Source organism: Mirounga leonina, unplaced genomic scaffold (genome assembly GCF_011800145.1).
Source record: "Mirounga leonina isolate KUSES-001 unplaced genomic scaffold, KU_Mleo_1.0 Mir_165, whole genome shotgun sequence".
In the NCBI taxonomy this organism is placed as follows: domain Eukaryota; kingdom Metazoa; phylum Chordata; class Mammalia; order Carnivora; family Phocidae; genus Mirounga; species Mirounga leonina.
The window spans coordinates 66,174,749-66,196,852 of NW_023270415.1; the positions used below are offsets into that span (position 1 = coordinate 66,174,749).

The 22,104-nt window shown below is 39.3% G+C and overlaps 1 protein-coding gene across 3 annotated transcripts in view; it reads left to right on the top strand.

Annotated features, from left to right (window-relative positions):
* Positions 1–528: 528 nt before the first annotated feature.
* FAM91A1 (family with sequence similarity 91 member A1) overlaps positions 529–22,104 on the top strand; it is a 43,321-nt gene continuing 21,745 nt past the window's right edge. The window contains exons 1-14 of one of the 3 annotated variants that reach the window (XM_035011877.1): positions 764–835; positions 5,745–5,829; positions 6,844–6,995; positions 8,861–8,918; positions 9,615–9,682; positions 10,229–10,342; positions 11,885–11,975; positions 12,386–12,448; positions 16,816–16,922; positions 17,446–17,484; positions 17,988–18,100; positions 18,528–18,643; positions 19,434–19,546; positions 19,882–19,968. In XM_035011877.1, coding sequence (XP_034867768.1) covers positions 764–835; positions 5,745–5,829; positions 6,844–6,995; positions 8,861–8,918; positions 9,615–9,682; positions 10,229–10,342; positions 11,885–11,975; positions 12,386–12,448; positions 16,816–16,922; positions 17,446–17,484; positions 17,988–18,100; positions 18,528–18,643; positions 19,434–19,546; positions 19,882–19,968 — 1,278 coding nt within the window. Of the gene's footprint in view, positions 836–5,744; positions 5,830–6,843; positions 6,996–8,860; positions 8,919–9,614; positions 9,683–10,228; positions 10,343–11,884; positions 11,976–12,385; positions 12,449–16,815; positions 16,923–17,445; positions 17,485–17,987; positions 18,101–18,527; positions 18,644–19,433; positions 19,547–19,881; positions 19,969–22,104 lie in introns of all 3 variants that reach the window. The other 2 variants (XM_035011878.1, XM_035011879.1) reach the window with 2 other exon arrangements.

Consider the following 22,104-nt stretch of genomic DNA (forward strand, 5'->3'; position numbering starts at 1 on the left):
CTCGATCCCGGGACTCCAGGACCATGACCTGAGCCGAAGGCAGTCGCTCAACCAACTGAGCCACCCAGGCGCCCCTCTTTAATCAATTTTGAATTTATTTTTGTGTACGATGTAAGATAGTGGTCCAGTTTCATTCTTTCGCTTGTAGATGTCCAGTTTCTCCAACCCCACTGACTGGAGAGATTCTTCAGGGTTGGCTTTGGGAGGAGGGCTCATTGCTCTTCCACTATTTGAAGGCAGCTATGACTTCCTCCCCAAGCCCATCATTCTTAGACAACTTACTCCAGTGCCTGAAACTGGAGAAAACTGGGACATCCAGCAATGGCAATGCAGACCCAAGAATTTTAGAGACTGACAGGAGGAGCCAAACGCGTGGGCAGGGGCCGGTTACCCGGCGCTTCGCCTCACCACCTTCTTGCCCCGCCCCCTACACTCTGGGGGCGGGGCAGGAGGCCAGTCGGTGTCCCGGCCCTTCAGCCTCGCGCCAGCGGGCGGAAGTGACGCAAGCCCAAAGCCATTTCCGGCGGGCCGAAACTAGGAAGAAACTTGGAGCTGCAGAGGCGCTCCTTCCCCGGATCTCCGCTGCTCCTGTGCCCCGTGGCCCGGCAGCGCCGAGCTGTCGGGAGCCCTGGCGATGGGGCAGCCCCGGCCTTCCGCAGTGTGAGGCGCGGGGCCTCCCGCGGGCTCCCCGATAGGCCGAGGGTGGGCAAGCGGGAGGCGTCGTTGCAGCTGCGGTCACGGCCGCGGCCGGGCTCCCGGCATCATGAACATAGACGTGGAGTTCCACATTCGGCACAACTACCCCTGGAGCAAGTTGCCGGCCAACGTGAGGCAGGTACGGCTGGAACCTGGCGTCGGGGCTCCGCCCTGCCATCACCTGCTCACCTTGCCCGCGGGGCCGGGGCTGCCCCTCGTGGCTGACTCCCGCCCTTCCCCCGCCGCGGTCTCTGGGAAATGGTCCCGCAGGTCAGGGGTTTGAAGGGGACGGCTCTGGGGTCACGGGAGGATGGGGCCGTTGCTAAATGGGACGGACTCGCTTGGCACCTTTGCCCGTAGCCTCGTTTAAAACCAGATACTGGATTAGGCGCTTGCGAAACCTCTTTAACACGGCCCTTGACCTCCAGAACTTCAGGATGGTGGGGAATAAACGAGAAACAAGTGAATACGTTACAGGATGATAGCCGCTCACACGTACTTGCATTGTAGTATATGTGGGCACACAGAGGAGTAAGAAATTGTCCGGGGAGTGTCTGGAGCCCGTGTGGAGGAGGCATTGAAATTGGGCCTTAAAGGACGAATGAGAGATAAGAGGGAGTAAGATTTTCCGGGGAGAGGGAAAGTTATTTTAAGGGCTTGAACGAGTGAAAGAGCGTGTTGAGAGGAGCTAGCAACTTAGTATCACGGGAGGTGGAGGTGTGGGTATATTGGTGTTTGGAGGTGGGATTTTGTGAGTGAGTGGAGGTTGGTTGGTAGCAGGTAAGGCTGGAAAAGCAGGCAGGGCCAGATTTTGAAGGCGCTTTCCTACTTTGATTGTTGGACTGTATCCTCTAGGCAGGATAGGTTTACCAGAGATGTTTCAACAAGAGAGTGACGGGAGTTTTTGTTTTTGTTTTTGTTTTTTTCTTGAGGGTTAATTCTCAACTGCTTGAGTGTCATTTTTACTCAGTTGCTCAGCAAATATTAATTGAACACCTGCATGCTATGCCTTGTTCTAGCTGCTTGTAGTTTGCACAAGTCAACAAGATAGAGACCCTGCCTTCATGGAGCTTACATTTTAGTAAAGAAGGACAGTAAACAAGTAAATGAACAAGCACTGAATGTGGCAGGTGGTGTTGAATCTTACGAAGATAGTGATACATGCCGCATATAAGGCACTGTTTCTCTGGCCATAGATTGATCTTCAAGTTCCTCCCTTTCTACTTGGTTGAGAGTGAAATTCTGTTTTCCGTTGGTGCTGGGCAGTTATATTTGGAAAATTTGGGATGGTGGTGGTGATGGTATAGGATTATTAGTTTGCTTCCTCACTCAGCATGGGGGCATAGTACTGGGAAATGAATAATTTAAGGTTCTGGCGATACATCACGTGGCAAGGAAAGTGCTTTCACTGTAAGATACCCAACAAACAAGAAAGTAGAAAGATAAAGGAACTAAGAATTCGTGGTTGTCAGTGGCTGCCCATGTGACATTTATCTTGACTTGGAGGAACAAAGCTCTAAACTTGAAAGAGTAAGTTTCTCATGTTAAGCTTGAATGAGGGCTTTGGTACTTCTGTTCTTTAGGGTTTTGTGGTGTATCCAAAGACAACTGGAAGACCCAACAGTCCTTTTCTTGGTTTCCATCTTTTCTCTACTTTTCCTTTCACAAAAATAAATGTAGCATAATGGAAGAAAGATGGATGATTCAGTTATGTTCAGCATGAATAATTGATCTCAGTATTGGCAAAAGCATATCTAATACTTAGTCAAGACTGTTAAAAATAATCACAGACCAGTATTATAATTAGGTAGAAATGTGACATTAAATTAAAATTTGTTTTGGTAAGATCACTTAAAAAATAGCTGTTTTAGCTTAGGATAAGCTTCCACTTGTAGAAGGTTTTGGAAAACCCATCTGTACAAGTTACTTCCTTGGACTTTATCTAGCCTTACTACTGTTTGCCCAGGTCAAGCTCCACCTTCAGTTGCTACATCAGCTTTCTATCTGGTCTCTCTTCCTCAGTGTAGGACTCCCTCACATTCATTCCTCACACTACACTGGGGTGAGATTTCTAAAAGGCCAATTCAATCCTGTACTGCCTGTCTCCTATAGATTACTTGTAGCTTCTTGAATGTCAGAACTCCTCCAGGAAGGTTTCCCTGACCTTCTACATCTGGAGAAGTTGACCCTCCACAGCACTGTTTCTCATCCATAGCACTTAACCCCACTGTGTTGCATTTGCTGCTTACATTACTTGTTTTGCTTTTGTATTCTGAGCACCTATCGCATGGTTGGCTTTTAGTAAATATTTTTGGAGCGAATGAGTGATGGTATCAGTCAGAGAATTTTTCCAGGAATAAAGCTCAGTCACTTTAAAAGTGGGAAATAGTTCTTGTACGGAAAGAATTTGTTTTTTGCCATTACAGATATTAAATACTTTGATAGAGTTTCCAGTAAGCTTTGATGACTTTAATTTGGAAATGACTCACTTGCCACTTCTGAAAACTGGGAGAAGGTTGAATTCAGATTTTTTTTTAGAAGTGTAAAGCGGGAAGGGGATTTCAGATTTTTACAAAATGTACATAAAACCAGTAGCTTTTATATGGATGAGATGAAATGTTTTTATGCGATATGGGCTATGCAAGACTTTAAAAAAAATACATTAAAAGTTGTAGATAAGGCCATTACTTCAAGGTTTTTCTGTAGCTTATCTGTATCTTGTATTCATTATTCAAAAACAATGAGGTTCTGTATCATCTAAGAAAGGTCAATTAAAAAATTGTGCGTATCTTTTTTGTGGGGGGCTGTGATTGGGGTTTGTAGGAGCAAAGTCTTTAGAAAACCATTCGTTCTGCTGTTAGCATAATCTGATGCACAATGGGTGTTTCACAGCCAGCACCTGTGTGTCTCTGCATCTGTTACAGTGCCTTTTATATGCAGCTCGGCTTCATTTGTCAGACCTGGTCAGTATTTCTGAAGGGTCAGCACGACCCAGGGTAAAATGACCCTTCTTTTAGTTTGCCTCCTGTAGTGGTTAACAGTGTTTCAAAATGTGAATGGTGGGAAATTTGGGGTAGGAGTGAGAGAGAAGCCAAAGAATCTTTGTGAACAAAAGCAATTATATTTCATGTATATGGGTAGTGAAGAACAAAATCAACTAATACAGTTTTTAGATATTTGTGGGTACACGTATGTATTGATTGATCAGGATCAGTCATTACTTAATTCCTGGCACAAAGGCTTAGATGTTTAGACGTTGCATTCTCTAACTGACTTACAAATAATAGGCTCTTATATTTTGTATGAGTGGCTTGATTATACTTTTGTTCTGGAGTTCCCAGGCATGAGGTTAGAAAGGGAGAACATGGTTGTAAGTTGGGATAAATTAAGAGATTTATTTTAAAACAGAAGAGCAAAACCTCAAGTGTGGAAGTTGCTCAGGTTCTAGCAAAACCATGTGCTGTGTGCGTGTGTGTTTTGTGTTCCTTGAGAAAGAGACTTATCTGGCAGCAAAGCTAGAGAAAACCCTTTACAAGTTTTACAGCAAGCCCAGTATATTAAGTCCCCTCAACATCTTGGCTACTGACCCGGGCGTTGGTGCTGCATAGAAGATGTAGAGTAGTTTCTCTATGATGAACTTTGCTCCTAACCACTGGAAATGTTAAAATGGATGGAAAAAATAAAAGCACATATATTCTGGCAGTAGTGTGGGTCACAGTTTAACCTGTAACAGACTGACTAATTGATTTAGATGCAGGAAGAAAGATTTTCATTTTCTCACATCATCACTTTTTTGTTAAAATACATCCCACCAGTGGGTCCGGTTATGTGCCAGTTTATTCAAATGTGAGTCTTACCTGTCTTGTGAAGATTGCCTTGGGTGAAAGTAGGTGTATGAACATTTACCTTGCTTTTCAGACCTGTGAGTAGGAAATATAATAACTGAATCCTCTGATCTTTCTGCCATTAGTTTCCTAAGATGTCTAATTTTATATTACAGCGTGTTGGAAAGATCATGCCTAATAATTAGAGGGGGGAGAGCAGTCATGTTAAAATCAGTTTATGGTTGCACATTGAATATGATGTTGACTATAATCAGACATACTTATTCTTTGCTTTTATGAGAGCCCAATTTTGAATTTAAAACACCAAAGCACAGCTAGGAAGGTTTTTGCTCATTAAAAAATGATTTAGAATTCTAAATTGTCTAAATGTTTTTTAACAAAACCATAAGGAGCTGATTTTTTTTTTAAGATTTTATTTATTTATTTGAGAGAGAGAATGAGATAGAGAGAGAGCATGAGAGGGGGGGAGGGTCAGAAGGAGAAGCAGACTCCCTGCCGAGCAGGGAGCCCAATGCGGAACTCGATCCCGGGACTCCAGGATCATGACCCGAGCCGAAGGCAGTCGCTTAACCAACTGAGCCACCCAGGCGCCCAGGAGCTGATGTTTTTAAGAAGTCATCTTTTTGGGGCTCTCCCTCACCTGCTCCTCCCCACGCTTGCATGCGTGCGTGTACTCTCTCTCAAATAAATAAATAAATCTTAAAAAAAAAGGTCATCATTTAGAGGTACATTTGAAATGTACATTCTCCAGAAGTGTTAATTTTTAATAATCATAGCCCTCAGATGTAAATAATTAGCAGACAGGGATCTGTCTTTAGTTGTCACTCTGAAATTTAAAAAATTTGTAAGTGCAAGAAACCATCCATTCATCCATCCATCCATCCATTCATTCAACACACACAAATTAGGAACAGTCAAGAAAGAAATTTTTTAAGTAGAACTTAGTTTTTTGTTAACTTAATGAAGTTATGCTCTCAGATTGCTCTTTTATTTGATATTAAATACTTTAGGTAATTTCAGTAAGTCCTTTTAGAAAGGCAAACTGAAATAAACGCACTGAATTTTTGCTCAATATTATAGCATGAAAATTAGTATAATAATATTTAAGAAAATATTCTTTGTTCTGGAAATTAGAGGTATTAGGATAAAATTAGGGGGCATGGTTTTGAAACTGTATGAGGAAAAAGTACTTTTGTTTTTTAGAGTCTTGGAAATTCACAGAGAGAATATGAAAAGCAGGTTGTCCTGTATAGTATCCGCAATCAATTACGATATAGAAACAACTTAGGTAAGTAGAGACATTTTTACATCAAGGTGGAAACGCCTGTTGCTATTTACCGTTTTCATTAATCTGTCCTATCTTTTCAATGCATATTTCATAGTACTGAAATTATTCCATATGGACATTTAAGAAGCTCTGTACTGAGCCATCCCACCTAACAACAATTTGTATTAGCAAGTAGATTTTTCTTTCTAAATCTGATTCAAATTATTTTTTTTTAGAGTATCATTTGTAGTTTCATTTTACCTATAGAATATTAATCTCAGTTCAGATGTACTTTTTTCACTTTAGGTGAGAAAATAAGCCAGAAGAGAAGAAGTACATTAGTTCTTAGTGGTTTTTGATTTTGAATTTTGTGGGATTTTTTTTCCATAAATTTTCCAAATATAAGTTTGAAAACTCTGTAATAATTAGAACACGTTTTAAGCATAGTTGGTTGTGGTTTTTTTTAGCTTTCTCCTTAAATGTTTGCATTTTACTTGTCAGATGACTGATTAGTCTGTTCTATTGCCCTGCTAGTCTTCCTGTCTGTGTGTTACTCTCAGTTTAAGCACAGTAGTTCAGAGATAGTTTTTTTATTTAAATGTATTTCATGGAAGTCAGAGGCCTTTTTACGTTTAAAAAACAAACTATCAAATGATTTTTTGAAATAGACTTGATTCGTTGAAAACTACCATTCAGTTTGACTCTCTTGTTATATAGTAAGGGATTTGATGAATTCTAGCTTGCGTTTTGCATCTTTTGGAGAGGACATTCCACGATTGCTTTCTTGGCTTTCTGATTTGGTAAGAATTCTTTCTCTACTTATCTGTCCTGTTACAGATTCCGCTTGTGTACTCTGAAGTCTGTTTTTTGTGGCATAATTGTTTCTTTGTTCCAACTTAGATCGTTTTGTTTGTTCTCTTCCAACTACTGTGCTTTTATTTTTAATTAATGTTGGTTTGTAAAGTAGTTCTTACTGCATTTATAATTATATGTAACTGTAAGACACCTCAAAATGGAAAATTTCTCTTTCCCCAGTTAAACATGTCAAGAAAGATGAACGCAAATACTATGAGGAATTACTAAAGTACAGTCGTGATCATCTCATGCTGTACCCTTACCATCTGTCAGATATAATGGTAAAGGGCCTGAGGATAACACCGTTTTCGTATTATACCGGAATCATGGAGGTGAGTTTACGGTGTACATGGGCCATTAGGAATGGGACAGGACTACATGTCGTCAATGCCGAAGCCAGTAATGACTGGCTGGGCCCGTCTTAGCCCCAGTGGGCATTGTTTCTGAGTTTACAGTGGAAAAAGGAGTGTTGGTTACAAGTTAACTGTGTCATCCACACTGTACAGGGAGTTGTTGTTGTCCGGGCTTTCATAGTCGAAAGGTACCTGTTTTTCTTCTGTGCTCTTGTAGCATTAGTCATTTATGTTAGCAGAGTCTCTATAAAACTGACTGCTTTTAACACGTGCATAAGGTTGAAGATGTGAGTGACAGAATTGAACATTGCGTTCAGAGAAACTTAATGCTTAAGTTTAACTATTCTGTGACTAGAGAAAGAATAAATGATTATAAACCCAACATGCAATACATGTGTGTTAGAAAAAGAGAAATAGATCTGTAGTCCTGGCTGCTAATTTCTTGCCATTTTTATTAACTTTTGGGTGTTAGCGTTTTTCCAAAGGCGGTTTTTAGGCCTGTGTCGAGTAACTTTAAGTATACTGTTTTGCTTTTGTTTTTTTAAAGATATTATTTATTTATTTATTTGACAGATAGAGAGCACAAGTAGGCAGAGTGGCAGGCAGAGGGAAAAGGAGAAGCAGGCTCTCTGCTGAGCAGGGAGCCCGATGCGGGGCTCGATCCCAGGACCCTGGGATCATGACCTGAGCCGAAGGCAGCTGCTTAACCAACTGAGCCACCCAGGCGCCCCAAGTATACTGTTTTTAAGTGAGCTATATGTGAAGGTTGGCAGTGTTTTTCTAGTACTCAGCTGCTACTTAACTTTATCCGAACGCTGCTGTTTTGGGCCCACTCGCCGCTTCCAGAGCAGGGGGCCTGGAGCTGAAGGAGCTGGGAGCGTGCAGGAACAGTGGCATCTCCTTCCGACGTGGCTTCCTTTGCAGGAGCTCCCTTTGCTTTTCTCCCTGAGCCCCTTCTTCACAAGCACTTAGGCCGTCCTGTGTCTCCCGCGTCTCTCTGTCCCTGTTTGGGTGGAAAGATTAGCGTAAAGCTCAAGGCCCGACAGCCCTGGTTTCTGTCAGTCCCTTTTCCCTAGAACCAGGGCAGCAGAATGAACGTGGCAGCTAATCAGTAAGTAGAATAATTGTGGCTGTCTCTTTGATTATTTTGCTGGTATTGACCACAAGGTTTAGGAGAGATAATAGGGCAAGGTTTTTTCCCCCTTTATACCAGCTTTCAGTTATATCCATGTGCTTGCTGCTCTCTGGTTTCTGTTCTTATACCATTGGGTGTAGCTCCTGGGTTGAAAATAGGCCCTATCCCCACAGTAAACAGTTGGTTTATTATTGGAGAAACAGATGGGATTGGAAGAAGCTGGATACTGAGTTTAACCGTGCCGGTGGTTGGGTCTCGTAGGAGCAAAGATGACTAAGTGGTTACAGTCTTTGTCGATAGTGTGTGTCTCAGATTCCTGTTGATGGAACTGTGATACATCATGCCCCTCTTGTAGGGCATGAATCTAGGATCAGGCATGAGGGATGGAGAGGCAGGAACCTGGAGCTCTAAAAGAGGTATTCCTTGCTTAGCTTCCAGAGGGCAGAAAGTTACAGGGCAGATGTCTGGGATTCACAGAGAGTGCTGGGAGAAACCCTGACCTGAAGGTCTGATCATCAGTTACTAGGTTGGGACCACGTAGCAAGTACCACAATGTGGCATGCATGCGTTAGGTTGCACACTTTAATCTCAGTGCTTCGGGCAATAATTGTTGTTATTCTCTTTGGCTATCGCAATACGTATTTATTCACGTGTTTTTATCTAAGGACCATTTTGCATTTAGAATTTTTAATTGTTTTCTTTTTGAAAGGACATTATGAACAGTGAGAAAAGTTATGATTCATTGCCCAATTTTACTGCTGCTGACTGTAAGTATTTAATTATGCTGAAGGTAACGATTAGAGTCTGTCTTTGTGCGTGCATGCTGTTGTTTGTATTGTCATGTGTCTTTAACCTAAAGCGCTTCAAGCCCGGGAACAGCAAGCAGCACTGTTGGTAGGAATTTTATCAGGTGATGCAAGTCAAGTTTAAGGTCTAGTCTAAATGTCTAAGGGAGGAATATTTTGGGGGTAAAATGAGAAAAATGAGACTAGTCTATATATTTCTAGAAACTGAAGTTCTTTCTATACTTGGGCTGTGTTGTGTACCAAACGAGGGAAGAAAATTTGTACATGATGGTTTTGCAGCATGATACACAGTTGTTACTTAATATAATTTGCTTTATTATGCTTATTTTAAGGAAATACATATTTGACATGTGACACTGTTCTCTTGTGTAAGGAGAAACTTTTGCTGAAAAGTACACTTTGACTTCCCAGTGTTGGGAGGGTTTCTGCTTTTTAAAGATTTTCCCATGTGACATTGTCAGAGGTGTCAACTTGAGTTCATCTTTCCCAGTTTGGTTTTCTTTTATTATTTGTTTGAAGAATTCCTTTTAATTTGGTATTGATTGTTAATCAGTCATCAGAGATGAACAGAAGCCAAGGGTTTTTTCCTAAAAGATCTGGGTGTACTGACATTTGAGATACATTAAATGTTTTTAAAAGAAAGGCTCCTTCTTTCAGGTCTAAGGCTTCTTGGCATAGGAAGAAACCAGTACATTGATCTGATGAATCAGTGTCGGTCATCAAAAGTAAGTTAGTTGTTGCCCTCTTTCTCGTTTCTTCCTTGTTACCACGCGTTCTCATTGTTTTAAGTGGGAGAAATAATGAATTGTAATTTCTTTGATCAAGAAATATGCTTCATACAGAAATAATACCAAAACAAATCCTCCGTATTCTCTAGGTTATGCTTGTGCGATTATCAAATTAAAATATTTAAGGAATAAAACATTTCTTTTTAAAAATTAACTTTGCTCGTCTTTTTACTTGCTCATTCCACTCCCAGTGTTCACCGGATGGGTGAAATAAGGACACAGTCTCCAAATTCATTTTTACCTCTTAGATTTCCTTTGAGCTTCTGGATTTAGATCTAGACTTGATGATTAGTGTTTTGAAGTGATTTACTTTGAAATAATTGAAGAATGACTTTCTCTATTCAGTATATCTAAAATTCTTCAGATTTAAAAGCAGAATTTAAAAAGATTTATTTAGCCTGTGAGAAACAGTCTTATACTATGATCATTAAAAGTAGTGATTTCAGGCTGATTGCAAATTCTCAGATGTTTGTACCATTGCAGAAATTTTTCAGAAGGAAAACAGCTCGTGATCTTCTACCAGTGAAGCCGGTGGAGATTGCCATAGAGGCGTGGTGGGTGGTGCAGGCTGGATATATCACAGAAGATGACATAAAGGTGGATACCTTCAGAAATGAAACATAGGATTTTTATTTTTTAAATTATCTTATAATTTTTAATTATCATTCTCTAATTTTTCTAGAAGTAACACTATTTGGTTTTCCTGAAGAAAATTAAGCGTAGGTTCAAAATTTTAAATGACCATAGTAGGCTAGAATATTGGGGGGTTTTGAAGATACTCTTTAATAAACTGAGGGAGGTGCCCCTGGGTGGCTCAGTCGGTTAAGCATCCGACTCATGATTTCGGCACAGGTCGTGATCTCAGGGTGGTGAGATTGAGCCCCGCATCAGGCTTCACACTCAGCAGAGAGTCTGCTTGAGATTCTCTCTCCCTCTTCCTTTGCCCCTCTCCCCCTTGTGTGTGCATGCATGTGCGTTCTCTCTCTCTCTCTCAAGTAAGTCAATCTTTAAAAATAAAATAATGAGGCAGACTTGACTTGGCTCATGTGCAGTAATCTGGGGACTTGGATTAGATAGAAGTTTCATCTCAAGGGACGTCCTGCTGCAGCTAGCAGCCGTGATACTGGCCGGCACTTCTTGAGCACTTGCTGCGCCCCAGATGCACCAGGCTCTCTTCCCCGCCCCTTTTATATTGTCTCATTGGATTCTCATAACAGCCCCCAGGGTGGGTCCTGCTTGTACTCCATTTCGCGTATGAGGCAAGTGGGCACAGGGGAATGAAGTAATGGTTCGAGTCACAGTGGGGGTGAAGGTCCAGGACTTTACCTCAGGCAGTGTGCTGTGGGAGTGCCGCTCCTGGTCGCTCTGCTGAGGTGTTGTACCAAAGGGGGAGGTGCTGTGGTGGGGCCGAGGGCCCCGATCAAGGGAAATGATAGTCCGGTGGCCAGACCACATTGGAGATAAGCCTACGCCCGGTGGAAGAACTGCCCATTTAGAGGAAAAGGGGTGGAGCAGCGACGGGCCGGCCCAGAGACCAGCTCATGTCTCTGTGTGGCTGAAGGAATGAAAGTGAGCACGGGGACTTTTTTTTAGTTTGCATTTTATTTTACTTCAGAAGACAGATTAAATCTCGTGAGCGGAAGGCTTCGGAATTTTGCTTCAGTGTAGGAACTTCCTAACGGCTGTCAGACTGTGTCATAAGATAGCGAACTTCCTGTCACTGATGTATCCGTGTGGGGTCTGAATAAACTTCTGCTCTGAGAGATTCAGAGTCAGCAAATGTATCTGGTTCCCATTCAGAGAAGATGATGAAATATTAGTATTTATTAGGTAACACTTAATAATTAACAGCCAATATTGGTACTTATAATTACTTTGTCCTCCATTCTGTTGGTAGCATCTTAGGGTACCTTAATTGACGGTTATGTACATAGCTTTTTCCTTTGAATTCTAGAGTGATAAAAGAAAAAAATATGTGGTATTAGCTAATGACACATAATAATCATAATCATGTATAACATACAATATAAAATGTAATAATATATAATCATAATAATCATTGATTTAAACATGAAGATTTCAGGAGACTTATGAATCAATTTGGATCGAACTTAATTGAAAATATTTTGCTTTTCTTAGATATGCACTTTGCCTGAGAAATGCGCTATTGATAAGATCATCGATGCGGGCCCTCAGCTCTCTGGATCACTAGATTACAATGTAGTACATAGTAAGTGGTTAGTAGAAACGGTCTTTTGTCAACATAAAAACTTGTTTTAAACCATCAACAATCAATAGCAATTTTTATCAGTTAGATACACATAGTACTGTTTCCTAAGGCATGTTATTGTTTGAACTGTGACTTTAGTCCATTGTTTCCCAGTGTGGCTGTTATTCACTTATTCACATACACTAGAAATTTATACAAATGAGTCATAAGGAAATTTTTGTAGTTCTGAGCATACGAAGAAAACAGATTTGAAACCTTTAATTCTTTTCCTCTTCTGTTTACTTTTTTTTCTCCTTCACCTAGCATTCAGTTGTAAGAATCTTTACAGAAAATCAGGAATCTGTTTTGTTTTGTTTTATATTTACTGTTGTTTAGTATTCCATCTAAAACAAGTACTTTTGCTTCTGTAGGCTTATATAACAAAGGATTTATTTATCTGGATGTACCAATATCTGATGACAGTTGTATAGCAGGTAAGTATGTGCTTATATTTTCCACTGTTTTTGAGTGGTTACTGGGTGCTGGGCATTGCATATATCACCCTAATAAATTAGACACGTATCATTCTAAGATCTATGATACTAGAATTTTTCAAAGAAAGACATTTCTCCTTTGTTATGTTGTAACACGTTGCAGTGTGTTCTACTTAAATTCCTTATTTTTATCTTCGTGTTGTTGTACATGCGACGTTAAAATAATGGAAGTCTGAAATAAATTTCTCACGTCCTGAATCAACTCAGTGATTTTATAGATTTGTGCCCTTTTCGTCTGTGTTCAGTGCGTAACTGGTTTTACAGATGTTCAGTCCTGTCATCTCTGATGTTTTCACCCCATGTGCCTGTCTTATTTTTTCGTGTCACTGTTGTCTTTTTTGTCTTTATCTACTCCTCCCTTCCTCCTTCACCCGTTCCCCAAGTTAAACCGATATTAAAGCCCTTGTGTATTTCCTTGTGGATGTATCCGTTTTATTAAAACATTCCCCTGTTGCTGGTTATTTAGGTTGCTTATAATTTTTTTGCTGTAGTAGTGATGTGGTTAACCTCCTTGAACACAGTGGAGCTTTTCTCTTCTAGGTTAGATTTCTTACCAATTTGTAGCACTTACTATATTTAGGTTATGTGTTACAAGTATGTTTTCTGGCTTATCTTTCAGCTATTGTTCTTGTTCATTGGTATCTTTTATCATACTAAGATATGTAATATTTGTGTAATCAAATATAAAATGTCAAAAATTTCCAGGGAATGACTTTGCTCTTAACTATTGAGTGATGGTAGGGGCTCATGACAAAAATAGTCCCTCATCTCATTGTTGAATCCTGACAGGTTATCATGCTGTAGTGTGTCCTGACCTTTATTTGTGATTCTTTAATAATGGATTTTGAACTGTGTGCATACATGAATTCTATTTTAAGTTTGGAAAGACAGTCAGAAAGTAATGAAATACTAATTCTGGTTTGTCTAATTGCTGCTATAACAAATAAAATACTAGTTTTACAGTTGGAAAGGTTTTGACAAGGAAATGATTTCTGGAGGACAGGGCTGGTAGTGGTTCCCTGTCACTGTGGGAAAATAGGAATGCATTATGCATTATTCTAGTCTTTGCTCTCATCGATAAACTGATGTTGACTCATTTGAGAATCACCTAGAAAGATTGGTTTTTGATTAGTTCCTCTCAGTCCCTGTTGACTGTTTGAACATTGCCTCACATTAGCACTAAGTGCATCTGAAAGGTGTGATCAGAGAAGGGCCAAGTGGATGGCTACTCCATTACAGAGATGTGTTCTGCCAGGCTTTTCTTAGTGTCTAGTGATTTTTGGTGGTACAGACAGACTCATGCTCTTTTAAGTGCTGACTATACCATCCTCGTCACCATGGAACATGGGATGTTCCCCAGTTTGGAATAACCTGTGAAAGGAAAGCAGTTTGACATCATGGAGGCCATCAAATTTGGCACAGAAGACACCTGAAATTGATTTCAGAGAAAGCATTTCAGCTGTGTTTCAAAGAAACAAGCACTATGATGGTGGAACAGAGTGGGGGAGAGGAGCACTTTGAAGAGAATAGTCACGAAGGGGTCTGTTGTTAAAACATATTTAGCCCATCATGCATCAAACCATATACTTACTCAGTTTATGTCTCCCCTTTCATTTATAGCTTCTAGATTTCTGTTACACTTGAATAGATTACTTTTAGGATATATATAAAAATAGGCTAAAATGTCTTAAAATTAGCTTCTGTCAGACAAGTCCAAACCTGTAGCTGGAACTTATTTTTGTATTTGAGGTGAAATAAGGGCCCAACTTGGTTTTCTTCTGTTTGGAAAACCAATAACCTTTGGATAAATGCTAGGACGGTTTTTTCAGTAACTCATGACCACTGAATGGAAGTGTTAACTTTTGTCAAACATTGAATTCCTCTCTGCATTGGATCTAATTCTGATATCCTTTTTTCTTCACTGATTTATTTTTATTTTTATACTGTGTTGTTTCATTACAGTGACTTAAAGTAACCTTTAATATTAGTTATGGCCAGGACTTCCTTGTGAGGTTTTTTTTTTTTTTTTTTAATAACTTCCTTGGCTATTTCCAGGTATTTTTCTTTATACTTATTTATTTTTATTGACATGTTTAAAATTTTTATTTTGTTATTTTTTAGAGTTATAATTGACATCTACTGTGTTAGTTTCAGGTATAAACTGTAGTGTTGATAATTTTATGTATTGTGAAATGAGCACCACAACAAGTCTAGTTAATAACATCCATCACCACACAGAGTTAGCAGAAAATTTTTTTCTTGTGATGAGAACTTTTAAGATCTACTCTTTTAGCCACTTTCAGATACGCAGTGCAGCATTATTAACTATAGTTGCTATGCTGTAAGTTACACCCCCAGGACTTATTTAATTTTATTTATTTATTTTTTTAAGATTTTATTTATTCATTTGAGACACAGAGAGCACGAGCAGGGGGAGCAGCAGGTGGAGGGAGAGGGAGCTGCAGGCTCCCCGCTGAGCCAGGATCCCGACATGGGGTTCCATCCCAGGACCCCGGGATTATGACCTGAGCCGAAGGCAGACGCTTCACTGACTGAGCCACGCAGGCGCCCCCCCCCAGGACTTACTTATTTTATAATTGGAAGTTTATACCTTTTTACTCCTTTTACCCATTTCGCATTTCTGGCAACCACCGGTCCGCTCCCTGTATATGTGAGCTTGTTTTTTTTGTTGTTGTTGTTTTTTTAACCATATTTTTGAGTAGGCAATAGTTAGGATATACAATTCTAAATTTATAGAAGAGTATAAAAACGTCTGCCTCTGACCCCTGTGTCTGGCCACCGAGTTTCTCTCTCAGGGGCCACTGTTAAGTTTCTTATTTATCTTACCAAAAGTATGCTAAGCACATAGATGTGTATGTATATATCTTTTTATGTGTGGTCTTAGTTTTACGCAGATGGTGTGTTGTAGTTCGTACTTTGTATTTTTAACTTAATGTGTATTGGAGACTATTCGGTATCTCTTCATGTAGAGTTAGGTCATACTTTTTTTATGTATTTGTAACCTCTTAAGTGTCTTGGTTTTTCTTCTCTAAAATACAGGGTTATAGTGTGGAACATCTCATGAGGTTAAGAGGATTAGACGAAATTGTGTACGTAAAGTACCTGGCAGTAGTCTGGCACTTAGTATGTGCTCAGTAAATGGTTGCTGTTACTCACACAATTGATAGTGTAGGAAAAGAATTAATGATAGCAAATAATGGGGTTTCTAAAATATTTCTAAAGAGAAACCTATGATCTTTAAAAGTCCTTGGATGACTGGAACTATAGGTAACACTAAATTAGAAAGTGACATGAGCCAGATCTGGAAAGTGAATACTCTGTCCTGAAATGTACATTGTGATTTTTCATGGTGTCTTCATTTTGAACACTTCAGTTTTCTCTGATTTCTCTTTGTAAAGAAGAACTTAGGTTTTGGGTACAATTAGATGGTATTAGGGTCAGGGAACATGGGGATACTTACTCAAATCCTTTGATGCCCGAGGCACTCTGCCTTCCCAGGATATTTTCAAGGGAAACCTGCACAGGGAGTATGGTAAAAGAAGGCATAGTGCCTCTTCATTATGAACTGGGCAGAATGCTCTAGTAAATTGGTTTAGAGTGTCTGGACCAAAGAGATGGAGAGAAATGAATATGAATACCCGTTCAGGTGGACATCCACTGCTGGGCTGCCTCCTGTGCTGAAGAAGGTCTTGCCCGTCTTCCCACCAAGGCCACTGAGGAGGACACACTAGAAAGCCCCAAAGAACAAATGATCCTAGTGATTGCTGGTAAAAGTGGCAGTCATGCAGATGAATTTCCTCTCTCCTCAGGATGGAGTGGGGATGATGGGGCAAAGGCAGTCAGTACTCTCTGTGCACCTGGTCTTTGCATATAGCACAGCAGTTCTGTGTCCTTTGCTTTTCTGCTTTAGCCCAGTCACCCCTGCTGTCTATGAGGCATTAAAACACAGCCATTGTGGCCTTCCCCATTCGGAAGCAGCCCCAGTCCCCTTGCCTTTCTACCCCGTTCATGTCCTCCAGCACTTCCTCTGCCTCAGTAATGCTGAGAGTTCCCTGGGATTACCCTCTGTAGGATTTGTGCTCTACTATCAGAGTCCTCTGTGTAGACGGGGTTGTATATGGCCTTAACTGTGCGGGTTTTAGAAAACTTGCTGTGGAGTGGATAAACTAAATCAAAAGCTGAATTTAGTCCCTAAAGTAGAAGTTTCTCTTTTGGAATAGGTATTTGAATTATGCTTTTTTATTTTATAAAATCATATCACTGATGAAAGTCTATTTTTGTTTTAGTTCCTCCTCTTGAAGGTTTTGTAATGAATCGGGTGCAAGGTGATTATTTTGAAACTCTACTCTATAAGATATTTGTTTCAATAGATGAGCATACTAACGTGGCAGAGGTAAGTATGACAATGTCTTATGAATGAACTTAACCTCAAGATTATAAGATAAATTTGTGTAAAGTAGATAAAGTTATTTAACAATAAAGTTAAAATGTTTTCAGAATCTATACATGGGTAGATCATAGACCATTAATATACTTAAGTCACAATTCTTAAGTTACTTTCTGTATACAGATAGTAACTTTTTTTTTAGTAAATAACTTATACTTTGGTAAATAAGTTTTTATATGATTTCTTGGTAAAAGGATTGTAGACTATTGATTGATATGAGCATTTTCTTATTTTAAATGAGACTAAATTAAAATGTAAAGAATCTTCCATTGTTGTGGTTGCTGTTTGGATTCATACTACTGTAAGCATCTTAGACATAAGGAAAGAAGAAAGTTCTGATTTCAAAATGTATTCAGCCTTTGAATTATTCATAATATAAAATTTTGCTGATTATAGTTCACTTGTTTATGACAGCTGTGTAATATTAATAATTCTAGGAATGTAAATAATTTTTTGTTTTATTTTCTAGCTTGCAAATGTCCTTGAAATAGACTTATCCTTGGTTAAGGTATGTGATTTTTATACTCTTTTTATTTATAAATACCGAATGGCTTTTATTACAGACTTTTGTCTTGACACACTACTGAGAAAGAGAGACAGCGAGATTCTTATTGGCTGTGCAGGGGAGTGAGGACAGTAAGGGGGGGTAGAGATAGAAGAGAGCGAGGTAAAGGCCCTGAGGCAGTGTTCCACCCCAGGGAGTTAAAGCTGGCCTCACGGTCCTGTGCTTGCAGGAAGCAGCCCTAACTGTCTTGAAATGAGGTCACTGAAAGCAGGCCCTTCCTCCGCTGCTTCCTACGAAGCACCAGCCCAGAGATGGGAAGCACTCTCTCTTCTACATCTGCGAACGCCTTAGGTGAAGAGCAGGCCTACTGAAAAACGGCCTTTTCTAGTTACAGGATAGAAACGTTTGAGGTTCACTATAAGCAGAATCTATGACAATATTTTATTTCTACAAATACTCTGATGCCTAGTTTATTTTAAATGCTAACTTTCTTTATATTCTTTCAGAATGCTGTTTCAATGTATTGCCGATTGGGCTTTGCCCATAAGAAGGGACAAGTAATAAATCTGGATCAGCTTCACTCATCTTGGAGGAATGTTCCATCCGTAAACAGATTAAAGTAACTCATTTATTCAGTATGAGATATTAGAGTTTCCTTTTGAAAAAAACATTGTTTTATGTCAAAAATTTTCCTTATCAACCTGTCAGTTGAGGTGAACCCTGGATATTAGTGGTTTTTAATCTTTTTTTGTGTGATGAATCATTTTTAGAATCTGATGAAAACAAGAACCCTTTCCCCAGAGAAAAGTACATACAGTATTTTACATACAGCTTTAAAGAGTTCTTAGATTCCCTGGAGCCCATCCGTGGGTCTTGGTTAAGAACCACTGCTGTATGTGGGCAGAGCATTTGGGGCTATGTTTCAGTTTGGGGCTTGAACATGACTGGGTGGGTATTCATAATTAGCGTGCTGATTTCAGTAGCTATTTTTATGTAAGATATAATTTGTATGATTTTTAAAACGTGCATGTATTCTTCATTAATAGGAGTACTTTAGATCCACAAAAGATGCTGCTATCATGGGATGGTGGGGAAAGTAGGAGTCCCGTACAAGAAGCTTCATCAGCTACTGACACGGATACAAACAGTCAAGAAGATCCAGGTTAGCAGTTACTCAGTTTAATTTAGAGTCTGTGTATAGATACGCCATGTGTCTATACAGACACTCACAGAGTGAACTCGACTTTGTTCTTGATATCATTCGATCGCAGTCTTTGAGTACTTAGCCATATGCGAGGCATTGAATATGGTACCTTCCTTCTGAGGATTAAGTCTAGGGAGAGACAAGGTGGTATAATCACAGAAACCCACAACAATGTGAGAAGTGTTTTGGTGCTTGTGGGGAACAAAGGGGAGGAGCTCTCTTGTTGCTTCAGAGGTTTGGGAAGCCTTCGCGGAGAAGATGATAATTGGGCTAAGAAGGGAGTAAGAGCTTGCCAGGTGGTGGGTGAGGGAAGGCCTCAGCACGGGCTAAGCACAAAGGGAGGCAAAGCACAGTGCATGAGGGGGCTACACATGGTTTCACGTTGGGGCGGGGGGAAAGGAGCCCTGCATACGCTCCTGTTCTTACCCCAGGCTCTGACCCAAGCCAGGTGACTTGTCTGAAGAGGCTAGCTAGTCTTAGGGTTCTGATAGTTACCAAGTCTTGGTTTATTATTGGCTTTTAAGAAATTTACCACAAAAATGAGTACTTAAAAAAAAGTTTTTTTTTAACTTTCTCTGGTGGAGATAGGTAGGACTGGGGCCCCTTAGGACTATAAAATTGCTTATATTTAGTTAAGTACTTCTCAGTTATTAGATCAAGTTGAAATGCAAGTCTTTCTCATTCCAAATGGTGAGTGAAGAATAATTTTCATTTACTCGATTTTAAATTACGATTTTTTTTTTCCCAGCTGACACAGCCAGTGTAAGCAGTTTGAGTTTATCTACAGGATATACAAAGCGTATTGCTTTTCTATTTGACTCAACTCTTACTGCCTTTTTAATGATGGGAAATCTTTCACCAGTAAGTCAAATTCTTGCTTAAATATGACAGTGTTTAAAGATTAGATGTAAAACAGTTCATGCTTTGAGATCCTTTTTTTAAGTACTGGATTTATTCCTGAAAACACAAAATGCAACTGTCTTCGTTTTGTGTTCCTTAGAGGAGTATAGTAACTTTTTAGTGAGGGTTAGCCTCACACCTCACTCATCTTTAACTTTGATTATATTGGAAAGCATAATAGAAATATAAGATGTTACGTTTCTTATAGAAAGAGAAAATTAGAACTTATTTATAATAGACTTGTATAAGGTTTTAAGATCCATTTTAGTTTTTTTGTTTTTGTTTCTTTATGCCAGAACTTGAAAAGCCATGCGGTCACAATGTTTGAAGTTGGCAAACTCTCAGATGAGTCTCTGGACAGCTTTCTTATAGAACTAGAGAAGGTAAATCTGGTTGCTCAATTATGGGATGTTGGGGCATTTGGTACTGTTCCTTGCTTGATTGTGTTGACTTTTGATGTATTCTTGCTTATTCCTACCTCATTCCTCACCTTAAAACTGCAGTGGTCATTTATACTTAAAAATACTGAGTGGATGAACAGATTTTGTAATTTACAAAGTGGTTTATGGACCTTATCATCACTTAGCATAATTTGGTTTAATGAAATGGGGTATGGTGGAGTGCCTGGGTGGCTCATTCGGTTAAGCATCTGTCTTCGGCTGGGATTGAGCCCCGCATCCCTCTGCCTCTGCCTGCTGCCCCCCTGCTTGTGCTCTCTCTCTCTCGATAGCTCTCTCTCTGTGTCAAATAAATAAAATCTTAAAAAAAAAAAAGAAAAAAAGAAATGGGGTATAGAAATAGTCTATGTAAGTTTTTAAATTACATTCTTCTAAAATAGCTTTTGATTTTTTTTTTTTTTTTTTGGTATGACTCTCTAAGATCTCCTCTTCTGCAGTTTTATTTGAAGTTTTTATTCCCCTTGTCTTAAATCTGGAGCAGTGTCCCTGGATACCATATTTCTGTCTACTCTCACTATCCCCTTTAGCATCTTGAAGACTTCAGCTATATTTGCTCTTAGGCATCTCTTCCCTCCCCCTCCCTCCCGAATGAAAATAGCCCTAGTTGTCCTTAGCTCTAAAACTTGATTGTCCTTCATGGTTTTTCCTGGGTTTTTTTGTTTTTGTTTTTTTGTGGGGTTTTTTTGTTGTTGTTGTCTGCTGTTTGTGCTAATAGTTTGTGTGCTGAATCTCTTCCTTGACTAATAATTTTGTACCTTTGTGCTTTAGTGATGAACTCTCTATATTAAATGTGCTACTTTGAGGATTTTTGATGATTTCATTAACTTCTTTATGTTAAAAAAAAAAACCATAACATTTGTTCACTCTTCTCCATAGGATTTTTAGTTTAATAATGCAGAATTATAGTTGAGATAATCCTTGCTATTAATTGGTCTCTTTCATTTTTACCTTTATATATCCATTATTCCCTCAATGCTTTTAATATCTTGTTAATTCCATTTCTCATATATTGTGTATCATCTTTTGCCAATAAATTTTTTATTTTCTAGCACATTTTAAGTTCTGTTTTCCTGATTTTTATTTTTCTCACCTCAACTAGTCTTTTATCATGTATAGCAAATTAGAAGATCACTTTATTCTTTATATATCTATATCCTGTTGTGTCACATAGCCATTCTTGGGAAAGCCTTTTAGTCTGAAGTTTAGTTGTTAAAAATAGTTCCTTAGCTATTTTTTAAGAAGCCTTGTCTTGATTAAGCTTAATTGATCTTATATATTTTTTAAGATTTTATTTGAGATAGAGTGAGCAAGAGAGGGAGAGAGAGAGCATGAAGAGGGGGTGGGACAGAGGGAGAGGGAGAAGCAGGCTCCCCCCTGAGCAGGGACCCTAAGATCATGACCTGAGCCGAAGGCCAACACTTAACTGACTGAGCCACCCAGGTACCCAGTTGATGTTATTTTTTTAATGCCAATCTAATTTAGTCATTTTCCCCTATAGACCTTTCTTTCCATTTCCTGTGTTGTTTCTGGGATGTATGTATTTTTACATATTAAAGAAGTACCTGACTCAGTGTCAGAAGAGCACAGGGGTTTTGTCCACGATTCTGTCCCTGCATCCCATACAGGTCATACCTAGCACTTAATAGGGACTTGGTGAACCCTTTTTAAATGAATTTAAGCTGTATATTCAGTAGTGTTGAAACAGCTATGTTGAATCACATACTCCATTGTCCCTTGCAGCCAGTGATACAGAACTGTGGACATGGTGATGAGAATTAGAAGCATAATTGGTGGCCATGGATTGGAGTACTTTTCTGGATGAAGCAGAATATAGATTTTAGCTTTTTTTTTTAAGCACCCTATTTGAATCGTATGTGGGAGGTATAATTTATATATAATGGTATAATTTAGCATTATTTGGTTGCTTAAAATTGTTAGTTTTACTTACTGGGATAATTTCTGTCATCTTCAAAGATGTATTCAAATGGAAACTCAGCCGAGATTTAGGTTAAGATTTGTTTCAGTATTGCCTGGGCAAATTTTTGGTGTACTGATTCTTAA